The sequence below is a fragment of the Quercus lobata genome, chromosome 7, assembly GCF_001633185.2.
Source record: "Quercus lobata isolate SW786 chromosome 7, ValleyOak3.0 Primary Assembly, whole genome shotgun sequence".
In the NCBI taxonomy this organism is placed as follows: Eukaryota; Viridiplantae; Streptophyta; class Magnoliopsida; order Fagales; family Fagaceae; genus Quercus; species Quercus lobata.
Genome location: NC_044910.1, coordinates 38,128,208 through 38,144,853, shown reverse-complemented (window position 1 = coordinate 38,144,853; position 16,646 = coordinate 38,128,208). Strand labels below are relative to the sequence as shown.

The window sequence follows — 16,646 nt, the reverse complement described above, 5'->3', positions numbered from 1 at the left end:
GTTCTCTCTTGAAGGCTTAAACCTGGTCCTTACCCCTCACACTTCACAAACATTTATACTCGTGAAGTGACTATCGCACTAAGGTGTGCGGTGGTAGATATTGTTGCAAATATAATATAAAAAAGGTAGAAGATAGAAGAAAGTCAAATTAAGAATTAAAATTAATTTTTAATTGCATTTTAATTTTGTGTTCACTGTACACCTTTGGTGTGATGATCACTCCAAAAGTACAAGTGTTTGTGGCTTCAAGAGTATAAATGCTTGTGGGGTGTGGAGGGTAAGAGCTGGGGTTCAAGTCTTTAGAAGAGAGATTCACACACATATATACTTAGATTAGACTAGAGTAAAGTTTATATCTTGTATAAAATAAAAAATTGTATTAATTGCCCATTAATTTTGTGTTCCACATTTTAAATGCACTTTAATTTCATGCCAAGTGTCATTTCAATTATACTTTAATCATATATTAATTTGGTTTACATTCCCTGAGCATGTAGGGGTTGACATCCTCCTCTCCTACACATTTTTTCTCTTTACCAAAAAAAAAAAAAAAAAAAAACAGCAATTCAAATTTATTAGGTTTCTATGTAAGCCTATGAATTATATTATATATAATATACACCTGAGCATTAATTGTTATTACACTTGTTGAACCATATCAGCGTAGCATTTCAGTCCACCTTGATCCATTCGGTCCTTCAATTAGATCCACATCAGTCCACCTGGTCCAATTTGGTCTACCTCAGTCCATTTGGTATATTTCAGTTCAATTCGGTCCACTTAGGTCCATTAGGTTCATTTTGGTCCAATCGATTCACATCAGTTCATTTGGTCCATCTTGGTCCATTTCGGTCCGCTTATTCTCATTTGGTCTATTTCGGTCCATACTTTATTCTTAATAATTTCACAACAAATCTTAAGTAGTACGTTATTATTGGTTCTAATTTGTGCATATTATTTTCATTGCTTTACCCATCAATAATAAATTGCCACCTCAGATTTGTTGTAATATTTTTTCTCTTTTGTTATCCTTATTTTTATTTTTATTTTTTCCCAATTTGGGTATGGTCTTGAAGTTGGGTATATATTTTGGATTGGGTATGCTTTGATTATATTTTATTATTGAATGAAACCACTTGATATTTTGTGCTAAACCAATTATGGAGTTAAGAGTTGTTAGTTGTGAAACTGTTATTTTTTCAATTTAAGTATAATTGTTGAGTTTGGTACACATTTGAGGTTAAGTTTAATTTAAGTTTCTTAACTTTGGTGATAAGTGACCTATTTGTGTAGGGAAAAGTTTATTTACCTTTTTTTTTAATAGTAATTTTAGTTTGCTTTGTGCTGTAGCTAGCATAAAACAAGAGGTTACTAAATTTATTCTATTAATTCAACCAACGTAATGAAGAGAAAGGTGCTTAGAGTATATCGGTGTATCGTATCATTTGATGCTCTTATAAGTCTATTTCAATATCAATAATGGGTTTCTAATCCATGGCAAATTGTTAATTGGCTCTAGTTATGATCTACCATTAGGCTGCGATACTAGCAGGAGTCAGTCCTTATTTCCATAGCTGATGTTAATCTTACTTGCCTTTACAAAAACTCCCATCGCATCAAATGGGTTCAAAACGTTTACTTTCACAAGCTGGAATGAATGGAAGTAACATCCTGGGATATTTAAAATGAATTTGATAATTGGTCATTTGCATAAATTACATGGGTATGAATTAGGGTTAAGGTTAGGGTTACCTTATAATACACTAGGGAAGAGAGAGGGCTTGGCGGTGACTCTTCTTCCTCAGAGAGAGAGAGCGAGCATTTGAGTTGAACACTCTTCAGATTCACATTCAAAAGCAAAATTTCACTTCTCTCTCTCTCTCTAATTCAAAAAAACTGAGTGTTGTTTCTTTCTTTGTTTCAAATGGTTGAATCAATTTATTTGACACCACATACCCTTTTTTTTTCCAACGGTCACTATTTTTTTTTTGGGATTAGATTCTACTAATCCATCATTTTTATGGCCCATTCCATCTGGCCCACTAATCCTGCTCTTTTTTACCATTTTTCTTTTCTTTTTCCTTTTCTTTATACATACATCATTCATATAAAACTTGGAATAACCAATAGCTTTATAGTTTAAAGTTACTTCTTATTCTTAAAGCAAGGAGCTTTGGCTTTAATTCATATAAAACTTGGAATAACCAATATCTTTATTGTTTAAAGTTACTTCTTATTCTTAAAGCGAGGAGCTTTTTGTGGACAATGTTATAATTGGGCATGAACCATTACAAGTGATAAAAAGATTCTTAACCCCCTCACATTTTGTGCCCATTATGAATTGAAGCCAAAGCTACTCGCTTTAAGAATAGGAAGTAACTTTAAACTATAAAGCTATTGGTTAGAGAAAGAAGTGAGATTTTGCTTTTGAATTCGAATATGAAGAGTGTTTGTTAGGTTCTAAAAGTTTAGAACAATTGGCAAACTATGAGCACAAACTTGTCTAGGTATAGATCTTAGACTATATAGAGTTCATTAGACAATACTTAAGGTGTTACAAGTCAGAACACAAGAACATACAAGCTGTAGAAAGAAGAATTCAAATTCAATGAAATCTGACTGATTAAAAATTAGATCCGACCGATTGAAAATCGCAAACATGAAATTTCTGCAAAATTTTATTTTAGCCCAAACTTTGGTTAAACGTTTTGGGTTTCAAGTAAAACACTTCTAGTATATAAATGAAAACCCTAACTACGTTTTCAAAGCTTTTGAGAGACCTTGGAGGTGCTCTTGTGAGATCTAAAAGGTATTGTGCCTTCCTCTTTCAAAGTCATTACCAAAAATTATTCTTATATTATTAGATCCGATAGATTTGAAGTTGCAACAAGAAGATCAACAACTGCAAGGGTGGTCCTGGAGTCACGAACTAGAGAGTTTGTGTTGCTAAACCTTTGAGTGGGATCTCAAAGTCACAAGTAAGGGTGCTTGTGTTGGTGTAAATCCAAGAAGAGAAGGAGTTCGTGAATTTGAAGTTTGCACGTGATCATATTAGTAAGTTACTATATGATGTAGCAATAGATTTAGGGTTAAATCTGATTGTAAAAATTTCAATTCTCTTATAGTAGATGTGTTTACCTTGAGGATAACTAAATTAAATCATCTTCAGGTTTTTACCTTAAAATGGTTCGTTTCATCGGTTTTTCTAGGTCATGAATCGTGTGTTATTTACTTTTCTGCATCTTTACATGATATGATTTATTGTTATTCAACTTAGATCTGAATAATTAATCTAAGTAATCACTTGGTTAATTTATTAGGTTAAACAATCTGGCTTTAGGTGTCTAAACAAACAAACAGTGTTCAACTCGAACACTCTCTCTCTCTCTTTGAGGAAGAAGAATCACCGCTAAGCCCTCCCTCTTCCTTGGTGTATTACCCATGTTTTAATTTCAATTCATGTAACAGTGTGTGTTATAAAGAGTGTGACTATCATTACTTTTCTTAATGTTCGTGTGTCACTCTAGCTACTCCTCTAAAACAAAAAGGAAGGTTTTTTCCTCAATGTGAAAACTCTGATTGGGCGAACAAAAAGGCATGGAAATTTGAAACAATAAGCATAAGACTTTGGCCTTTGGCTAAAGTTTTATAGAATTCTTATGTTAGGGAGCCATTTGAAGTAAACCAAAGCTCAAATATTTTTTAATTACTCGTGGTTGGGGAAAGGAAGATTTAAACATTGGACGTTTAGGAATACCATGAGATGTTAGTTAAGTTGCATCTTGCAAGGTCTTGGCCAAAGATCAAATATTTGAGAACACTTAATTAAAATTAAAACAAAAAAAAAAAACCCTGAATCCAGGCAGATACTTTCCTACTTAAAAAATTTCAAAACTTTCTGCCCTACTATTCTATGAAAGCATTCCAAATACAATGTTTTATCACATTTCTGAATGATACAAGATATTCAAGAAACCCACCACTTGAGTCTTGACCATTTTGGAACCTGAAACATGTGCCTCAGTAACAGCAACTCGATATTAATCTTTGACCGATGTCCGTAGTATCTTCACATCATGGATGGGTCTGTAAACACAGCATGTATCACAAGAAGTTAAGTCTTTAAAAGTGTACAGAAGAGCTCAATCACCAGAAAAAAGTTACAACACAGTAAATCTGGGTGGAACCTATAATCTATATGCCTTAATTGCATTACTTTGTAAATCTAGCCAGGATATGATATATCAAAGCTAGGAATTTGTGTTGCCAAATTGTGATATAGTGATTGTCACTTCTGCAGACTGAAGATATTTGAACTAGAAATGATTGACTAAACCTATTAGTAGGTCCCTTTTAGTCACTAAATGTACTAAAAGTGTAGATATAACCAATATTGTTCCAGCATCCTGCTTGATTCTGTAGCTTATAATTAGTTCTCTCTAATAGAGCAGTTACATTTTCACTGAAAATTTTGAGAACTAGTGTCTCAGTTTTATCATTTTTTAATTTTTTTTAATAGGTGTCTCAGTTTTATCATTCAGCAATGTATTCATAGAAGCAGTAGGAAATGGAATCATGAAGGGTCCTGCCTATAGCACTTTTTCTAATCATTGCCTATTTTGCTTATTATTTTAAAGTTTGCTAACTTTGTGACCTAACAATTTGAAAGGATCACAACCTCACCAAGCTATCTTCCCACAATAATTATATACTACTTTTTTGTTTGTCTTTTCAAGCAAAGACCTGTTTCAATCTTCTTGGCAATTGGATTATTAGTTGATATGAACTTACAGAAACCCAACAGAACATTGGGAAGATTAAAGATAGATGATAACTGATAAAAATTAAAAATTTCCATGTGTTGAGCCCTCTTATTGAGGAGTTTGGATGTGAGAAAGTGTTACAATAACAGTTAAGTAATTAAGTTCACTTTTCCCATTAATTGTAGCTTTTGGGACAATTGATAGTTTATCAATAATATTAGAATTTCTTATAGATAAGTTTCATTTTTCAAGAGGGACCAACATAACACCATATTATTCTCTTAGTTTTCACTTTTCAGCTTTCACAAGCAACACAAGGTTAGTCTAGCTGCACTCAGTTTTTGGATTATTCAGGGTGAGGAGGCCACATTATTGGGTTTCAGAACAGTGGCATGCTTAGATGATTGTCAATATTCAAGTTTTATTCTCTAGAAACAGTTAGGAAGCATCTAATATGTATATAAAATTCATATCTAAATAACAATACAGCAAGCTGATGTAGCCCATGTTCTAAATCAAGGCACTTATAGATCAGGGATATTTCTAAGGAAAACATACCTATCATTATTATCAGTTTGGACACTGCCAAGTCTTTTGATTATCTCCATTCCCCTACAAACTCTTCCAAATATGGTATGTTTTCCTGGACAGTACGGATACATCAGTTCAGCATTATGAGCACATGAAAAAAAGTTTCAATGTATCAGACAAAGAAAGGAACAACCATGCTTACCATTTTCAATATTAAACACTCATTAATAAAAAATTTATTTTTGAGGCAACCCAAAACACATCATACGGTATGAAAGATAATAAATGTCAGAAATATTAACTGCTCAAAAGATGATATAGTATCCTAAAGTAGCCCTTTTGTGGCTAAGTAGTAATTTGGCATTTATTTTGGCCTTGAATGAAGGAATAAAAAAAACTAACAGCTTAAAGACATTTCAAAACAAAAAAGAAAAGTCCCAAATAAAGGTGTAATAACTTCAAGGAATTGAGGGGTTCATTCTTGAATAAGTGTTGAAGCTTTACATTTTATGTTAGCAGTTCAAGCATGGTTATTCTGCAACTTAATCATAGCAGTAATACAGTACCACCTATACCAATCACATGGGAAAAAAAGGTTGAACAAATTTTCAAAGAGAATGATCAAACACATGCAAGTTGTGACAGGGAAGGATAATATCACTACCATCCAGTGATGGACATGGAGCCAGGGTTATGAAGAACTGACTTCCATTTGTATTTGGACCAGCATTTGCCATGGACAAAATACCCGCCCCAGTGTGCTTCAACTCTGGCTTAATCTCATCATCAAACTTTGAACTGCAAAGCATCACAGAACAAGTCATACAAGAAACCCCTCTTTTTTTTTTTGTGGATAAATAATGTAATTTATAGAAGAAAAAAGACAATGTGTACAGGACATACACTAGAGACCATTATAATCATGGTGAAGAGTACAATGATCAATGAAATCCACATACAAAAAATCCCTCATAAGTCATACATATATCAAAAACATAATATGGTATTCATTCACAGTTTTTAGTGATCCATTGTAATTAAGCAGTATTGGAATCAAACTATGGTCTAAACAATCATGGAACAAATTTGATAAGTGGATAGTGCAAAGGGATTTAAAATACACTATCACATATTAAAGCTAACTCTGCCTGTGTCTATACCCAGTGTCATATATTTTGTTCACGTTCAGTCCCAAACCCCAAAAAAAGGAGTAGAGTTGTGGTAAGTTGACGGTCAGCATAAAATTTAGTCGCTTGCTTGCCACTATATATAGTGCGCGGCTGACCCTGATTAGTATGTTTAGATCCATAGCCAACCCAATAGTTTTGGGACTAAGGCTTGATTGTTATCGTTTTACTACATACTAAGCTAACTTGGAGAATAATTTTCCAGAAACAAATTTGTCATAAAAGATAGAAATACCCAAAAAAATTTAAAATTAAAATTTACCCATATATGGATTCTCCACCTCTTCCTGTTCCAGTGGGATCCCCACCTTGCACCATAAAATCCTACTCCAAAATTGAACCAATATCTATGTAAACATTTACATTCCTCAACAAAACAAAAAGTACAATACAAGAACAATTTTACAAGAGAGAGAGACCTTGATGATTCTATGGAATTTAACGTTGTCGTAGTAGTTTCTGCGAGAGAGTTCAATGAAGTTCCTGCAAGTTCTCGGTGTGTGCTTGTAGTATAGCTGTGTTTTTTACACGACAAATTATAAAAAATAAAAAATAAAAATTGAAGTTTGAAACCTAATAACACTTGTATTTGTATGACTGTTTGAGCTAGTTTATTTCACATTCAAACATTAACAACCAAAATAGAGTAACATTGATAATAATAAAAAAAAAACACCCAATTTATTAATTTGTTTGATTTTCTATAGCTTTCTGAGCAACCAAACAGAAGGTAATTAAAAAAGAAAGGAAAGTACCTCAACGGTGAAAGAACCCATGGAGGTTTCCAGTGTCACCTCTGGAGGCCCTCCTTCCGCACTGGCCCACATCTTTGAGAGAGAGAGAGAGAGAGAGAGAGAGTGAAGTGTTAAGAGTGAATTCAAGAGCTCGAGTTCTTGGTCTCAGCTCAGGCGAAGGTATGAATTGCAGGGTCTGAACTCTGAAGCCAATTTCTAAATACTGCGTTTTGTGGGCTTTCTTAAATGGGCTCAATTTTGGGTCAGTTTTAAATATTTGCATACAAGAGCCAATGTAATTTTTTTTTTTTTTTTTTTTTGAGTAAAGGCCAATGTAATTTTTTAATATTCCATTTTTTTTTCCCTTTGGTGACTAAAAATAATAGATAATAATGATCCCATCCTTTGATTTTATATGTTGTGTGTTGATTTAATCTCTACATTTGCTTTAAAAATAATAATAATAGATTGCTGTATGGCTTGTGTCTTATTAATTATTTTGTTTTCACTAGTTACTTTTTTAAATAACATCAATTATCACATCTTTTTTCTTTTTTTGTGTGGTGCATTTGTGAGAATACTCCACCTTTGACTATTTAATTAACCCATCTTTCTTTCTTAAAAAAAAACTTAGATGGATTTGACAAATGAAGGTATAATTTCAATTTTAATCAATATAAATAATGTGATAGAGTCATTTGCATATAATGTCATTAAATTTATTCAAAATGATAATGTTTTATTTCAATCGTCACTTTGGATTATTATTTTTTTCTAGTTAACTTTATTAACTTATTTGTTTATGTATAAGTTTTAAAATTTTCACTTTTTTCATATACAATTATACTTTTGCCAATTTTCAGTGAATAAACTTTTGAAGAAAAAATTATAATAAGATGCTATGTTATAGGAATCTTATTCAAGTCATTACATAAATAGTTTTTTTTTTTTTTTGAGAAAGACGTAATAGTTTATAGTACTATTCATGCATATTTTAATCATATGATCCATCAAAGTCATCTAAACAATTTCTTCTAAAAAAAAGTCATCTAAACAAGTTATACAACCATTAAAAATAAGTATCATTTAATTTTGATTTTTAACTTATCGGATCAACTTTTTTCAAAATAATTGTTCAATACTTTCGAAATACAACAATGTATTATTCTCTCATCTCACGTAATAATGAATCATTTTAATTGAATTCATGGTGGAAAACGAATTATATTTCATGTAATAATGAATCATTCTAATTGAATTTATGGTGGAAAACGAATTATATTTTCAATTTTTGCACTCACAAAAGGATACATGACACATTTATACATGATTGTCAACCTTCTAAGTTCGGTTGAGTAATTTTTTAATTTCTCTTTTAGTTGGGTCAAGAGAGACTATAACGTTGTTGCTCATGCAATTACAAAGTTTGCTTTATGTTCCCTTGAGTCTTTTTGTTTCAATAATGGCAACCTACCTCTAGTCGTAAAGTCTGTTTGTTGGGTGGATTACCCCTAATTGCCCCTTTATTGACATGCTAAGAAGGAATCACCTACAAGTACAACGTTATTACATGTCTAGCTTTCATGATAGAATAAAAGAAAAGTTAGTACATTAAGTGCATATGTACCCCCAAAAAGTATCTTTAATTTCGAGAGATGCTTTGAATAAAAGAAAAGTTGGGAAATTTTTGATAAACAAAAGTTAGGAAATAAAGAATGAAAGAAAAGTTTTTATTTTTATTTTTTATTTTTAAAGAAAGTTTCTATTTAAAATCTATTTATTTTGCTGAAAATAAAAATTTTTTACTGAAAGTATTATAAATAAAAATAAAAATTAATTGAAATAGTATAATAAGACACATAAATAGTACCAAAAAGTACAATAAAACTCATAAAAAATAGCAAAAATAAACTGATTAGTAAAATAAATTGACAAAAATAATCATGCCAAACACACAAAAATAACTAAAGAAAAGTTAAGTGGCATGGATAAGTATATCTTTTTATTCCGAGAGATGATAATTGTGGCAGATTCTCAAAAAAAAAAAGAAAAAAAAAAGAAAAAGAAGAGATAGATAATTCTTACTATAAATTGACACACCTCTAGTAATTGAGACTAGTCGACTCAAAATGGGCATAACGTGGGCCCAAGCCGGCCCACCTTGCCCAACTGGAAATTGAAAAGAAAAAAACTGAATGAAACACACAAAACGGGTTCCATTCCATACTCAATACTGTGTCTGACTTCTGATGAGACCAATCAGGCTTCCCGAACCGCCCAGCGGGTTTTCGGGTCTGCCTGAGATCTTCGATGCTGGTGGGGTCTACGGCGCGATCAAACGAGCTATCATCATCGGAAACGGCTTCGCCGGCTCAGAAAATCAAAGCATTGGCCTTGTTCGCGCTCTCGGTCTCTCTCGCCACCACTCCTTTTACGTAAGCCATTTCTCTTTGATCCCAATTCTCTGTATGAATTCTTTTTAAAGATACGATAAAATTTCAACTTACAGTGTCCTTCTTTAACTTAACACGATAAGAGACTTCACTGGTTCAGCTAGTGTTCACTCCATAACGAGCGTTTTCTTTTGTCATTAGGCTAAAATAGTTACTAGTTGAGCTAACTGGAATTTACTTGTACGAAGTCTTAAATGTTTTCGTTAATGATTTTGTATATAAATTTTGCAGCGAGTTACAAGGCCAAGAGGAGGAATCAATGAGTGGCTTCATTGGGTTCCAGTTTCTCTACACAAAAAATTGGATTATGTCATGAAGCGAATAATTGGATATCAAGTTATGGTTAATGGGCAAAAAGTGATGCCTCTTTTTTCTCAAACAACTGGTATTGTATTGTATTCACTCTCAAATTATGTATGAGATAGATGTATTTTGTGATATATAGATAGCTGTTGATTATGTTGGAAATTGTTCATTTTGATTATATAGAGAATTAAAATGGTGGTTGCACAGGCCTATCTGATGTTCTAGAAGCTGATGCAAATCATATTGCGAAAATGGCCCGCGAAACATTTGACAAGTATGGTTTCCATGATTTCATTTTTTCATGAATAGTTTTATTAATTGGAGTTACACTCACAAATTGTATGTGCTTCATGATTCATATTCTTCGGAACATTGTGCATAACAAAGTATATTGTTCAATGCTGATGCACTGATATATCCATTTTTTTTTTTTTTGCAGAGACGGCCCACTGTTGGTGGTTGCATCAGGCCGGGATACTATTTCTGTTTCAAGCTCCATAAAACGTTTAGCTCCAGAAAATGTCTTTGTTGTTCAGGTTAAAGTTTATTCTTTTTTAATCTTTCTTTGATTGCATATGACAACTCTGTAGTTTTACATGATGCAAAATGTTTGTTTTGTACAAATTTGTTATAATTTAAAATTTTAATGATTTAGCTTTTTAATACACCGGATACTTCAATGCTTTTTGAAAATGTAATTGATTTCTAATTGGCTATTTTTGGATTTTTGTAAATGATTTCAACTAGTACTAGCTTTTCAATTACTCCAGTAACTTCAATGCTTTTTGAAAAACTGTAACTTGAATTACTATCTAATATTTTTACTTTAATAGAATGATAAATGAGGGTTTTGTTGCCAATGAGTTTTAGCCCAATTTACACCTCCCCTCATAAGTGCTAGGTGGAAGATAATGTTGTGGGTTCAAGACCCATCTCAGATGTGTATTGCAACAAGTTTACTTTCTATTTTGGATCTTTTATTTAATAGCTTGTTTAAGCATTTTGATAGTGATACTTCTTTCCCATTTTTTCTTAGTTCCACCAGACCATTTGGTACTATGTGGATTTGATTTGCTGATGCATGCAAGCACTACAATGTCTGGTTGTAATAGATTTGTCTTTGACAACATGTTCCAGATACAACATCCAAGGTCCCATTTGAATCGGTTTGACATGGTAATTACTCCTCGTCACGATTATTACCCTCTGACTCCTCATGCACAAGAGCAAATTCCTTGGTTTCTCCGCAGGTGGATAACTCCACGTGAACCTCCAGGAAGAAATGTGGTAGGTATAGAATACTTGCTCAAATGGGTAATAAGTGATGGTCGTTAAACTTTTTCTGCTACATATGGTTAGTTACTGCAGTGGCTTATGAAGCTCACAAGTGTGGATTTCAGGTTCTCACTGTGGGAGCTCTTCATCAGGTTGATTCTGCTGCACTTAGGAGTGCTGCTTCTGCGTGGCATGATGAGTTGGCACCACTTCCAAAGCCCTTGCTTGTGGTCAATGTTGGAGGGCCTACTAGTAATTTTCTTTGCACCTATAATCTGTCAAGCTTTTGCTCATATCAAACACCAAATCTGATTGTAGTCTGTGGAGTCTAATTCTACCTCCCATGCATTAAGTTCTGTGGTGTTTTGTAATTTAGACTGGTTTTTCTACATCAGCAACTGTGGTTATGTCTGTGATATTATATCTGCAAGAATTACTTATTTATTTGAATAAAATCACATCTTGAGCTCTTCTTCTTTCACACTTTTCGCCCTGCCATTCCCTGAGTATATGAAGGATTATCATATTCTAGGCAATTGTCCATACGGTGCGGATCTTGCAAAGCAGTTGGCAACTATGCTGCGGAATATTCTTTGGAGCTGCAGAAGCATCAGGATATCTTTCTCTAGAAGAACTCCTGAGAAGGTATATATGCTTTAGGAATTTCTTTTGAAGAACTTATTGACAGTTGCACACTTATTCTCTGTGCTGTTAACAACAGGTGTCCAATATTCTAGTAAGAGAATTTAGTGGTAACCAAAAGGTGTACATTTGGGATGGTGAAGGTACTAAGATATCACAAGTACAAAGAATATTTTTGAAGTATATTTCATAAGTACAAAGATTGTTTGACATTTATTTATGTAATACTGCATAGATCGGAATCCACATATGGGGCATCTAGCTTGGGCTGATGCTTTTGTCATCACAGCTGATTCAGTAAGTATGTTGAGTGAGGCTTGCAGTACTGGGTATGTTCAAAGTATGATGATGAAGATTAACCTCTCAACAATTGTTTGTTAAGTTCTTCTTTTGATCTAAAGTTCATGTGTTTTAATAATGATTTTTTGTCTACAGGAAGCCTGTTTATGTGATTGGTGCTGAGCGGTGTACATGGAAGTTTGCTGATTTCCAAAAGTCTCTTCAGGAACGAGGAGTTGCTCGACCATTCACTGGTAAAGAGGATGTAAGTTGCTATTTGTCTTATTTTGTTCTCTTTAGCTGAAATATTATGTTTTACCTTGCACTTATTGTTTCTCACTTTATTTCTTCTAAATTTGGTCGGTGTTGAGAGAAGAATCTCACAGCAGATGTTCTAAATTTATTTTTAGCTTCTTGTTTTCTCTCAGTGCCTCGTTTATTATTACACACGCCTTTTTAAAAAATAAAAAATTATGGGGCCTATATGTGGCACATCTCACATGAAATTTTATAGTATACCACTGATGATCTTTAGTGCAAATGGAACCTCTCCTCCCCTTGTAAGAGCAAGGTGAATGATGAAATTTTGGGTTCAAGACCCACCATGCAAGTATGTAATTATCAGTTTTAAAAAATGGCTTAATAGTATAACACTTCTACCAGAAGGTAAGTGCAACAAGTGTTTTATTAGTGTAAAAATGAGGAACATCATGTAATAAGCTCTTATAGCATAGGAAAATATTGCTTCTACCCAAGAAAAATGCATTTGTGCCTTGGCCTATGTCTCATCTGATCACTTTTTTTCTTTGGCCTGGGTAGCCTGATCACATTATAAACAAAACTAAGGTTTTTTCACAATGCGTGGTTTGATTTACAGATATCAGAGAGCTGGAGCTATTCTCCACTTAATGACACTACTGAGGCTGCTAATTGTGTGAATATGGCACTTGCCAAGCGTGGATGGAGTATACACAGATAATGGGTTTCCTTGTTTTGGGTCCGTGATCCCAGTGGTCTATCAGGGGTGGGAATTGCCTCCAACCAGAAGCAGTCTTTACGTGGTCCTTTACCAATTGACGCCTAGAAGCAGTGTCTGACCTGTTTTTTACTGACTGATAAAAGCAATTAACTCTGACCGGATTAACCAATTTTGCTCGTACCCTTTGTTAGAATTCGTTTGTTTGATTTTGGTATTACCTGTATCTTGTTCAATACCACGAGATTTTGAATTGTTAACAGAACTTACAGCAGAGCAGCATGTCTTGTAAAATAAAAACTGAATTATACTACTTGTTCACTTAAAGTATGATGATATGTAATTTATTTTGATTTGGTTAATGAAATTTTTGGTTCTTTGCTCTTGCATATAATGAATTTGATTCCAAGGCTTCCCATTTATTAAAACAATCTAAATGCATGTTGTATTACAAAGTGTATTGGTTCTCTTTTGGTTTGTTGTAAACAAAATTTAAACCCAATCTGGGAAATACGGCCCTGAGGACCAGCTAAACACTAACATTGAATGGTCTCTTTTGAGGAAAATTGCCTGAGCTTACCCTTTTACCATGAGAGATGGGAATTCACTTTGTCTGTCTTTAATCTTTGTCTTATTTTATTTTTTATTATTCTTTTTTGAGGAAGATCTTTGTCTTATTTCTTCTTAGTTTAAGAACTTAATATTTCAATGGAATGAACCTTAAGGGGTAACTTAAAAAGCTGGGGATCAGTGGAAGTTAATTTTCCTTCTCTTAAAGGCCAAAATTCGCCTATACTTAAAAAAAAAAAAAAAAAAAAAAAAAAAAAAAAAAAAAAAAAAAAAATTCCAAACCAGATGCTTAATTTAATCTCATCTTATGTTTTTATTGGGTGAGCTGTGGTGTAGCAGCAAGTTGGGCAACTTTTAGTCTCCACCTTAGGAAGAAAGATTAAACAAAATTGGTAACTATGATTTCTATTGAGTTGTCTCTTTGAAGGAAATTTTCCTGAGGACCTGAGGTTGATCATATGATGAAGAATAAGAAAATAAAACACTGGATTAATGGTCTTCAGTCACAACCTTGAAGGGTGCATAACAATGTGGTTTTATCTAAAGAGAATAAGGTGTAACTTGGAAGTGGGGTAGGAAAGATCCGTATATTCACACTGTTGGATTAGCGAGGCTATGTGGTTTAGTTGACTCATTAGGAGAATAATAAACTTTTGTTAGTTATAGCAGGTTGACATTTTAACTCTAATTTTTATATATTAAGACCCTAGCTTCTATTCCCACTTTCTATTTTCTCCATTATATGGTGCTAAAAGCAATAGTATGACATACTAAAATGACAAAGGACAGACATGCGATAACTCACTTCTGCTTGATCTCTATGCATAAAATTTCTATTATATCCAACCCGTGACAAAAATAATCGTAAAATTATTGTTTGGTCGACTTTATTTTTCAAGTTGGAGCAAGTAAATTATGAGTTTATGACCATCTTGTACTTGCTTTGTGACAAAAAGTGATTTCAAAATTCAATCAAATGGAAATGGTTAGCAACTCCCTTAGTTCCCCCAGCTACCATTGACTATAACTTCACAATTTTAAATGCAAATTATTTCAAACCAATTCCTTTGTGATTCTCTATATAAGGTTCATTCATCAAGTCATTCTCATCATCACCACAAGCTTCAAAGTCTTTCTTATTCAACTATTCTCTCAACACAAGCTTTTAGTTCTCATCAGTTTCTCTCTAGCTCACTATTTTCATTTCTACACAAAAATGAGGAGCGGTGATTCAACCACAATTGATGTTCCAGAGTCAAGCGATGTTGCTAAAGGCAAAGCACCTCTTGTGGCAATTGTCAAGCAAGAGCAAGGGAAGGGTGGATGGAAAAGAGGAGTTGCCATCTTCGACTTCCTTCTTAGGCTAGGAGCTATCATCACCACTCTAACCGCGGCTTCCACCATGGGTACTAGTGATGAGACCCTTCCCTTCTTCACTCAGTTCTTCCAGTTCCAAGCTAGTTACGATGATTTGCCCACTTTCCAGTACGTGATTTTTCATCTCTCTTTCTATTTCAATCCATTTCATGCTTAAAGATTTTACTAAATCCAAACCATAAAATTGTTCCATTTCAAATGAAGAATTTCTCTCTCTCTTTCAACTACTACTTTTATCAATAAATAGAAGCAAATGCCACTTATGCAAAGCGAAATTTTATCATAAATTTATACACAAACTTTGTGAATGGTCAATATGTGTATGTTCATGCATGTAGAACGTATGAAGTTTATTAAAAATTTTGAGACTTCAAAAAAATGCAGGTTTTTCGTCATTGCAATGGCAATAGTGGGTGGCTACCTTGTACTTTCTCTTCCCTTCTCCATAGTATCCATCGTTCGTCCCCAAGCAGTCGGACCAAGAGTGCTCCTACTCGTTTTGGACACGGTAATTAACCTCTTTAACCTTTTAATTCAGCAACATAATTTGCCATCACTTTTTTTAGCAGTCTTTGATTTTTTCACATCAAATAGTGTACAGAATGTGAATATTTGGTGTTAAAAGTGTGGACATTGTGAGAAACATTTCACATCCAAGAATATGAAACAATAATTAACCTTTTCTTAACTTTGGCATTAAATTAATCCATCTATTAAATTCAGGTGGCGCTTACTCTAAACACCTCAGCTGCTGCCGCGGCTGCAGCCATAGTCTACTTGGCTCACAATGGCAATTCCAACACAAATTGGCTAGCCATCTGCCAGCAATACGGTGATTTCTGCCAGAAAGTCAGTGGTGCCGTGGTGGCCGCATTTGTCTCGGTTGTTGTCTTCGTGTTCCTTATTTTGCTGTCTGCTTTGGCCATCCGAAAGCCTTGACAAGATGATGGATCAGCTAGCTAGCTGTTTAAATAAATTTTAGTTTTTGTATTGTTGTTTATGAATTTCTTTCAGTGTTACTTTGAATTTTGTTGTGTGACGTTTGAAAAATTGTAATCTACTTTCTTTTTTTCTTTGATAAAAAAAAAAAAAATTGTAATCTACTTGATTGTATGGCATGTGTTGTAATGAAAAATTATTGTGATCAATGCGCATTGACTTTTTGTGCCCAATTCAAGCTTTTCTTTATGGAGAAATTACATATTTTTTACTCTAAATTATACCCAATTTTACGACTTTGCTCCTTGGACTATTGAAATGCACAATTGATCATTCAAAATTATAAATCTATAACACTTAACTTCCTGTTGTCTATTTTGGGATTAAGTCTAACATAATTTTGCATCAAAAGTCCAATTTACTCCTCCCTCCAAAACATACGGTAGATGGTAAATTGGTCTTTTAATGTTACATTCCATTAGACTTAATACCAAAACAAATTACGCGGGTTTAAGTGTTACACAGTTATAACTTTGGGGGTCGTTCATGCATTTTGATTGTTTAAGGTGAAAAAAGTGCAATTACCCCTTTGTTTATTGTATTACTATAAAGCT

General features: G+C 33.4%; 3 protein-coding genes across 6 annotated transcripts; 2 read left to right on the top strand and 1 right to left on the bottom strand.

Moving 5' to 3' along the window:
* Positions 1-3,808: 3,808 nt before the first annotated feature.
* LOC115952208 (peptidyl-prolyl cis-trans isomerase CYP18-2) lies at positions 3,809-7,444 on the bottom strand. 2 transcript variants are annotated; one of them, XM_031069287.1, is made up of 6 exons: positions 7,237-7,444; positions 6,901-6,996; positions 6,744-6,805; positions 5,959-6,092; positions 5,322-5,406; positions 3,809-4,086 (listed from the first exon to the last, which is right to left on the bottom strand). In XM_031069287.1, the coding sequence occupies exons 1-6, from the start codon at positions 7,306-7,308 to the stop codon at positions 4,041-4,043; spliced, it is 495 nt and encodes a 164-aa protein (XP_030925147.1). In that variant the 5' UTR covers positions 7,309-7,444; the 3' UTR covers positions 3,809-4,040. The 2 variants fall into 2 exon arrangements, with proteins under 2 accessions (XP_030925147.1, XP_030925148.1); XM_031069288.1 differs by having other exon boundaries at positions 6,001-6,092.
* Positions 7,445-9,355: 1,911 nt separating this feature from the next.
* Positions 9,356-13,508, top strand: LOC115951941 (mitochondrial fission protein ELM1-like). Of its 3 annotated transcripts, none has more exons than XR_004083290.1 (11): positions 9,356-9,650; positions 9,900-10,053; positions 10,182-10,248; positions 10,414-10,510; positions 11,112-11,261; positions 11,375-11,501; positions 11,782-11,894; positions 11,971-12,034; positions 12,127-12,231; positions 12,327-12,435; positions 13,048-13,508. XR_004083290.1 is itself a non-coding variant. In XM_031069055.1 (11 exons), exons 1-11 carry the CDS (start codon positions 9,465-9,467, stop codon positions 13,147-13,149), a joined length of 1,236 nt encoding a protein of 411 aa, XP_030924915.1. In that variant the 5' UTR covers positions 9,357-9,464; the 3' UTR covers positions 13,150-13,508. The 3 variants fall into 3 exon arrangements, 2 of the variants coding, with proteins under 2 accessions (XP_030924915.1, XP_030924914.1); XM_031069055.1 differs by having other exon boundaries at positions 9,357-9,650; positions 11,402-11,501; positions 12,127-12,220; XM_031069054.1 differs by having other exon boundaries at positions 9,359-9,650; positions 12,127-12,220.
* Positions 13,509-14,884: 1,376 nt separating this feature from the next.
* LOC115952214 (casparian strip membrane protein 1-like) lies at positions 14,885-16,032 on the top strand. Its single transcript, XM_031069293.1, has 3 exons — positions 14,885-15,201; positions 15,478-15,601; positions 15,817-16,032. Exons 1-3 carry the CDS (start codon positions 14,933-14,935, stop codon positions 16,030-16,032), a joined length of 609 nt encoding a protein of 202 aa, XP_030925153.1. The 5' UTR covers positions 14,885-14,932.
* Positions 16,033-16,646: the final 614 nt, after the last annotated feature.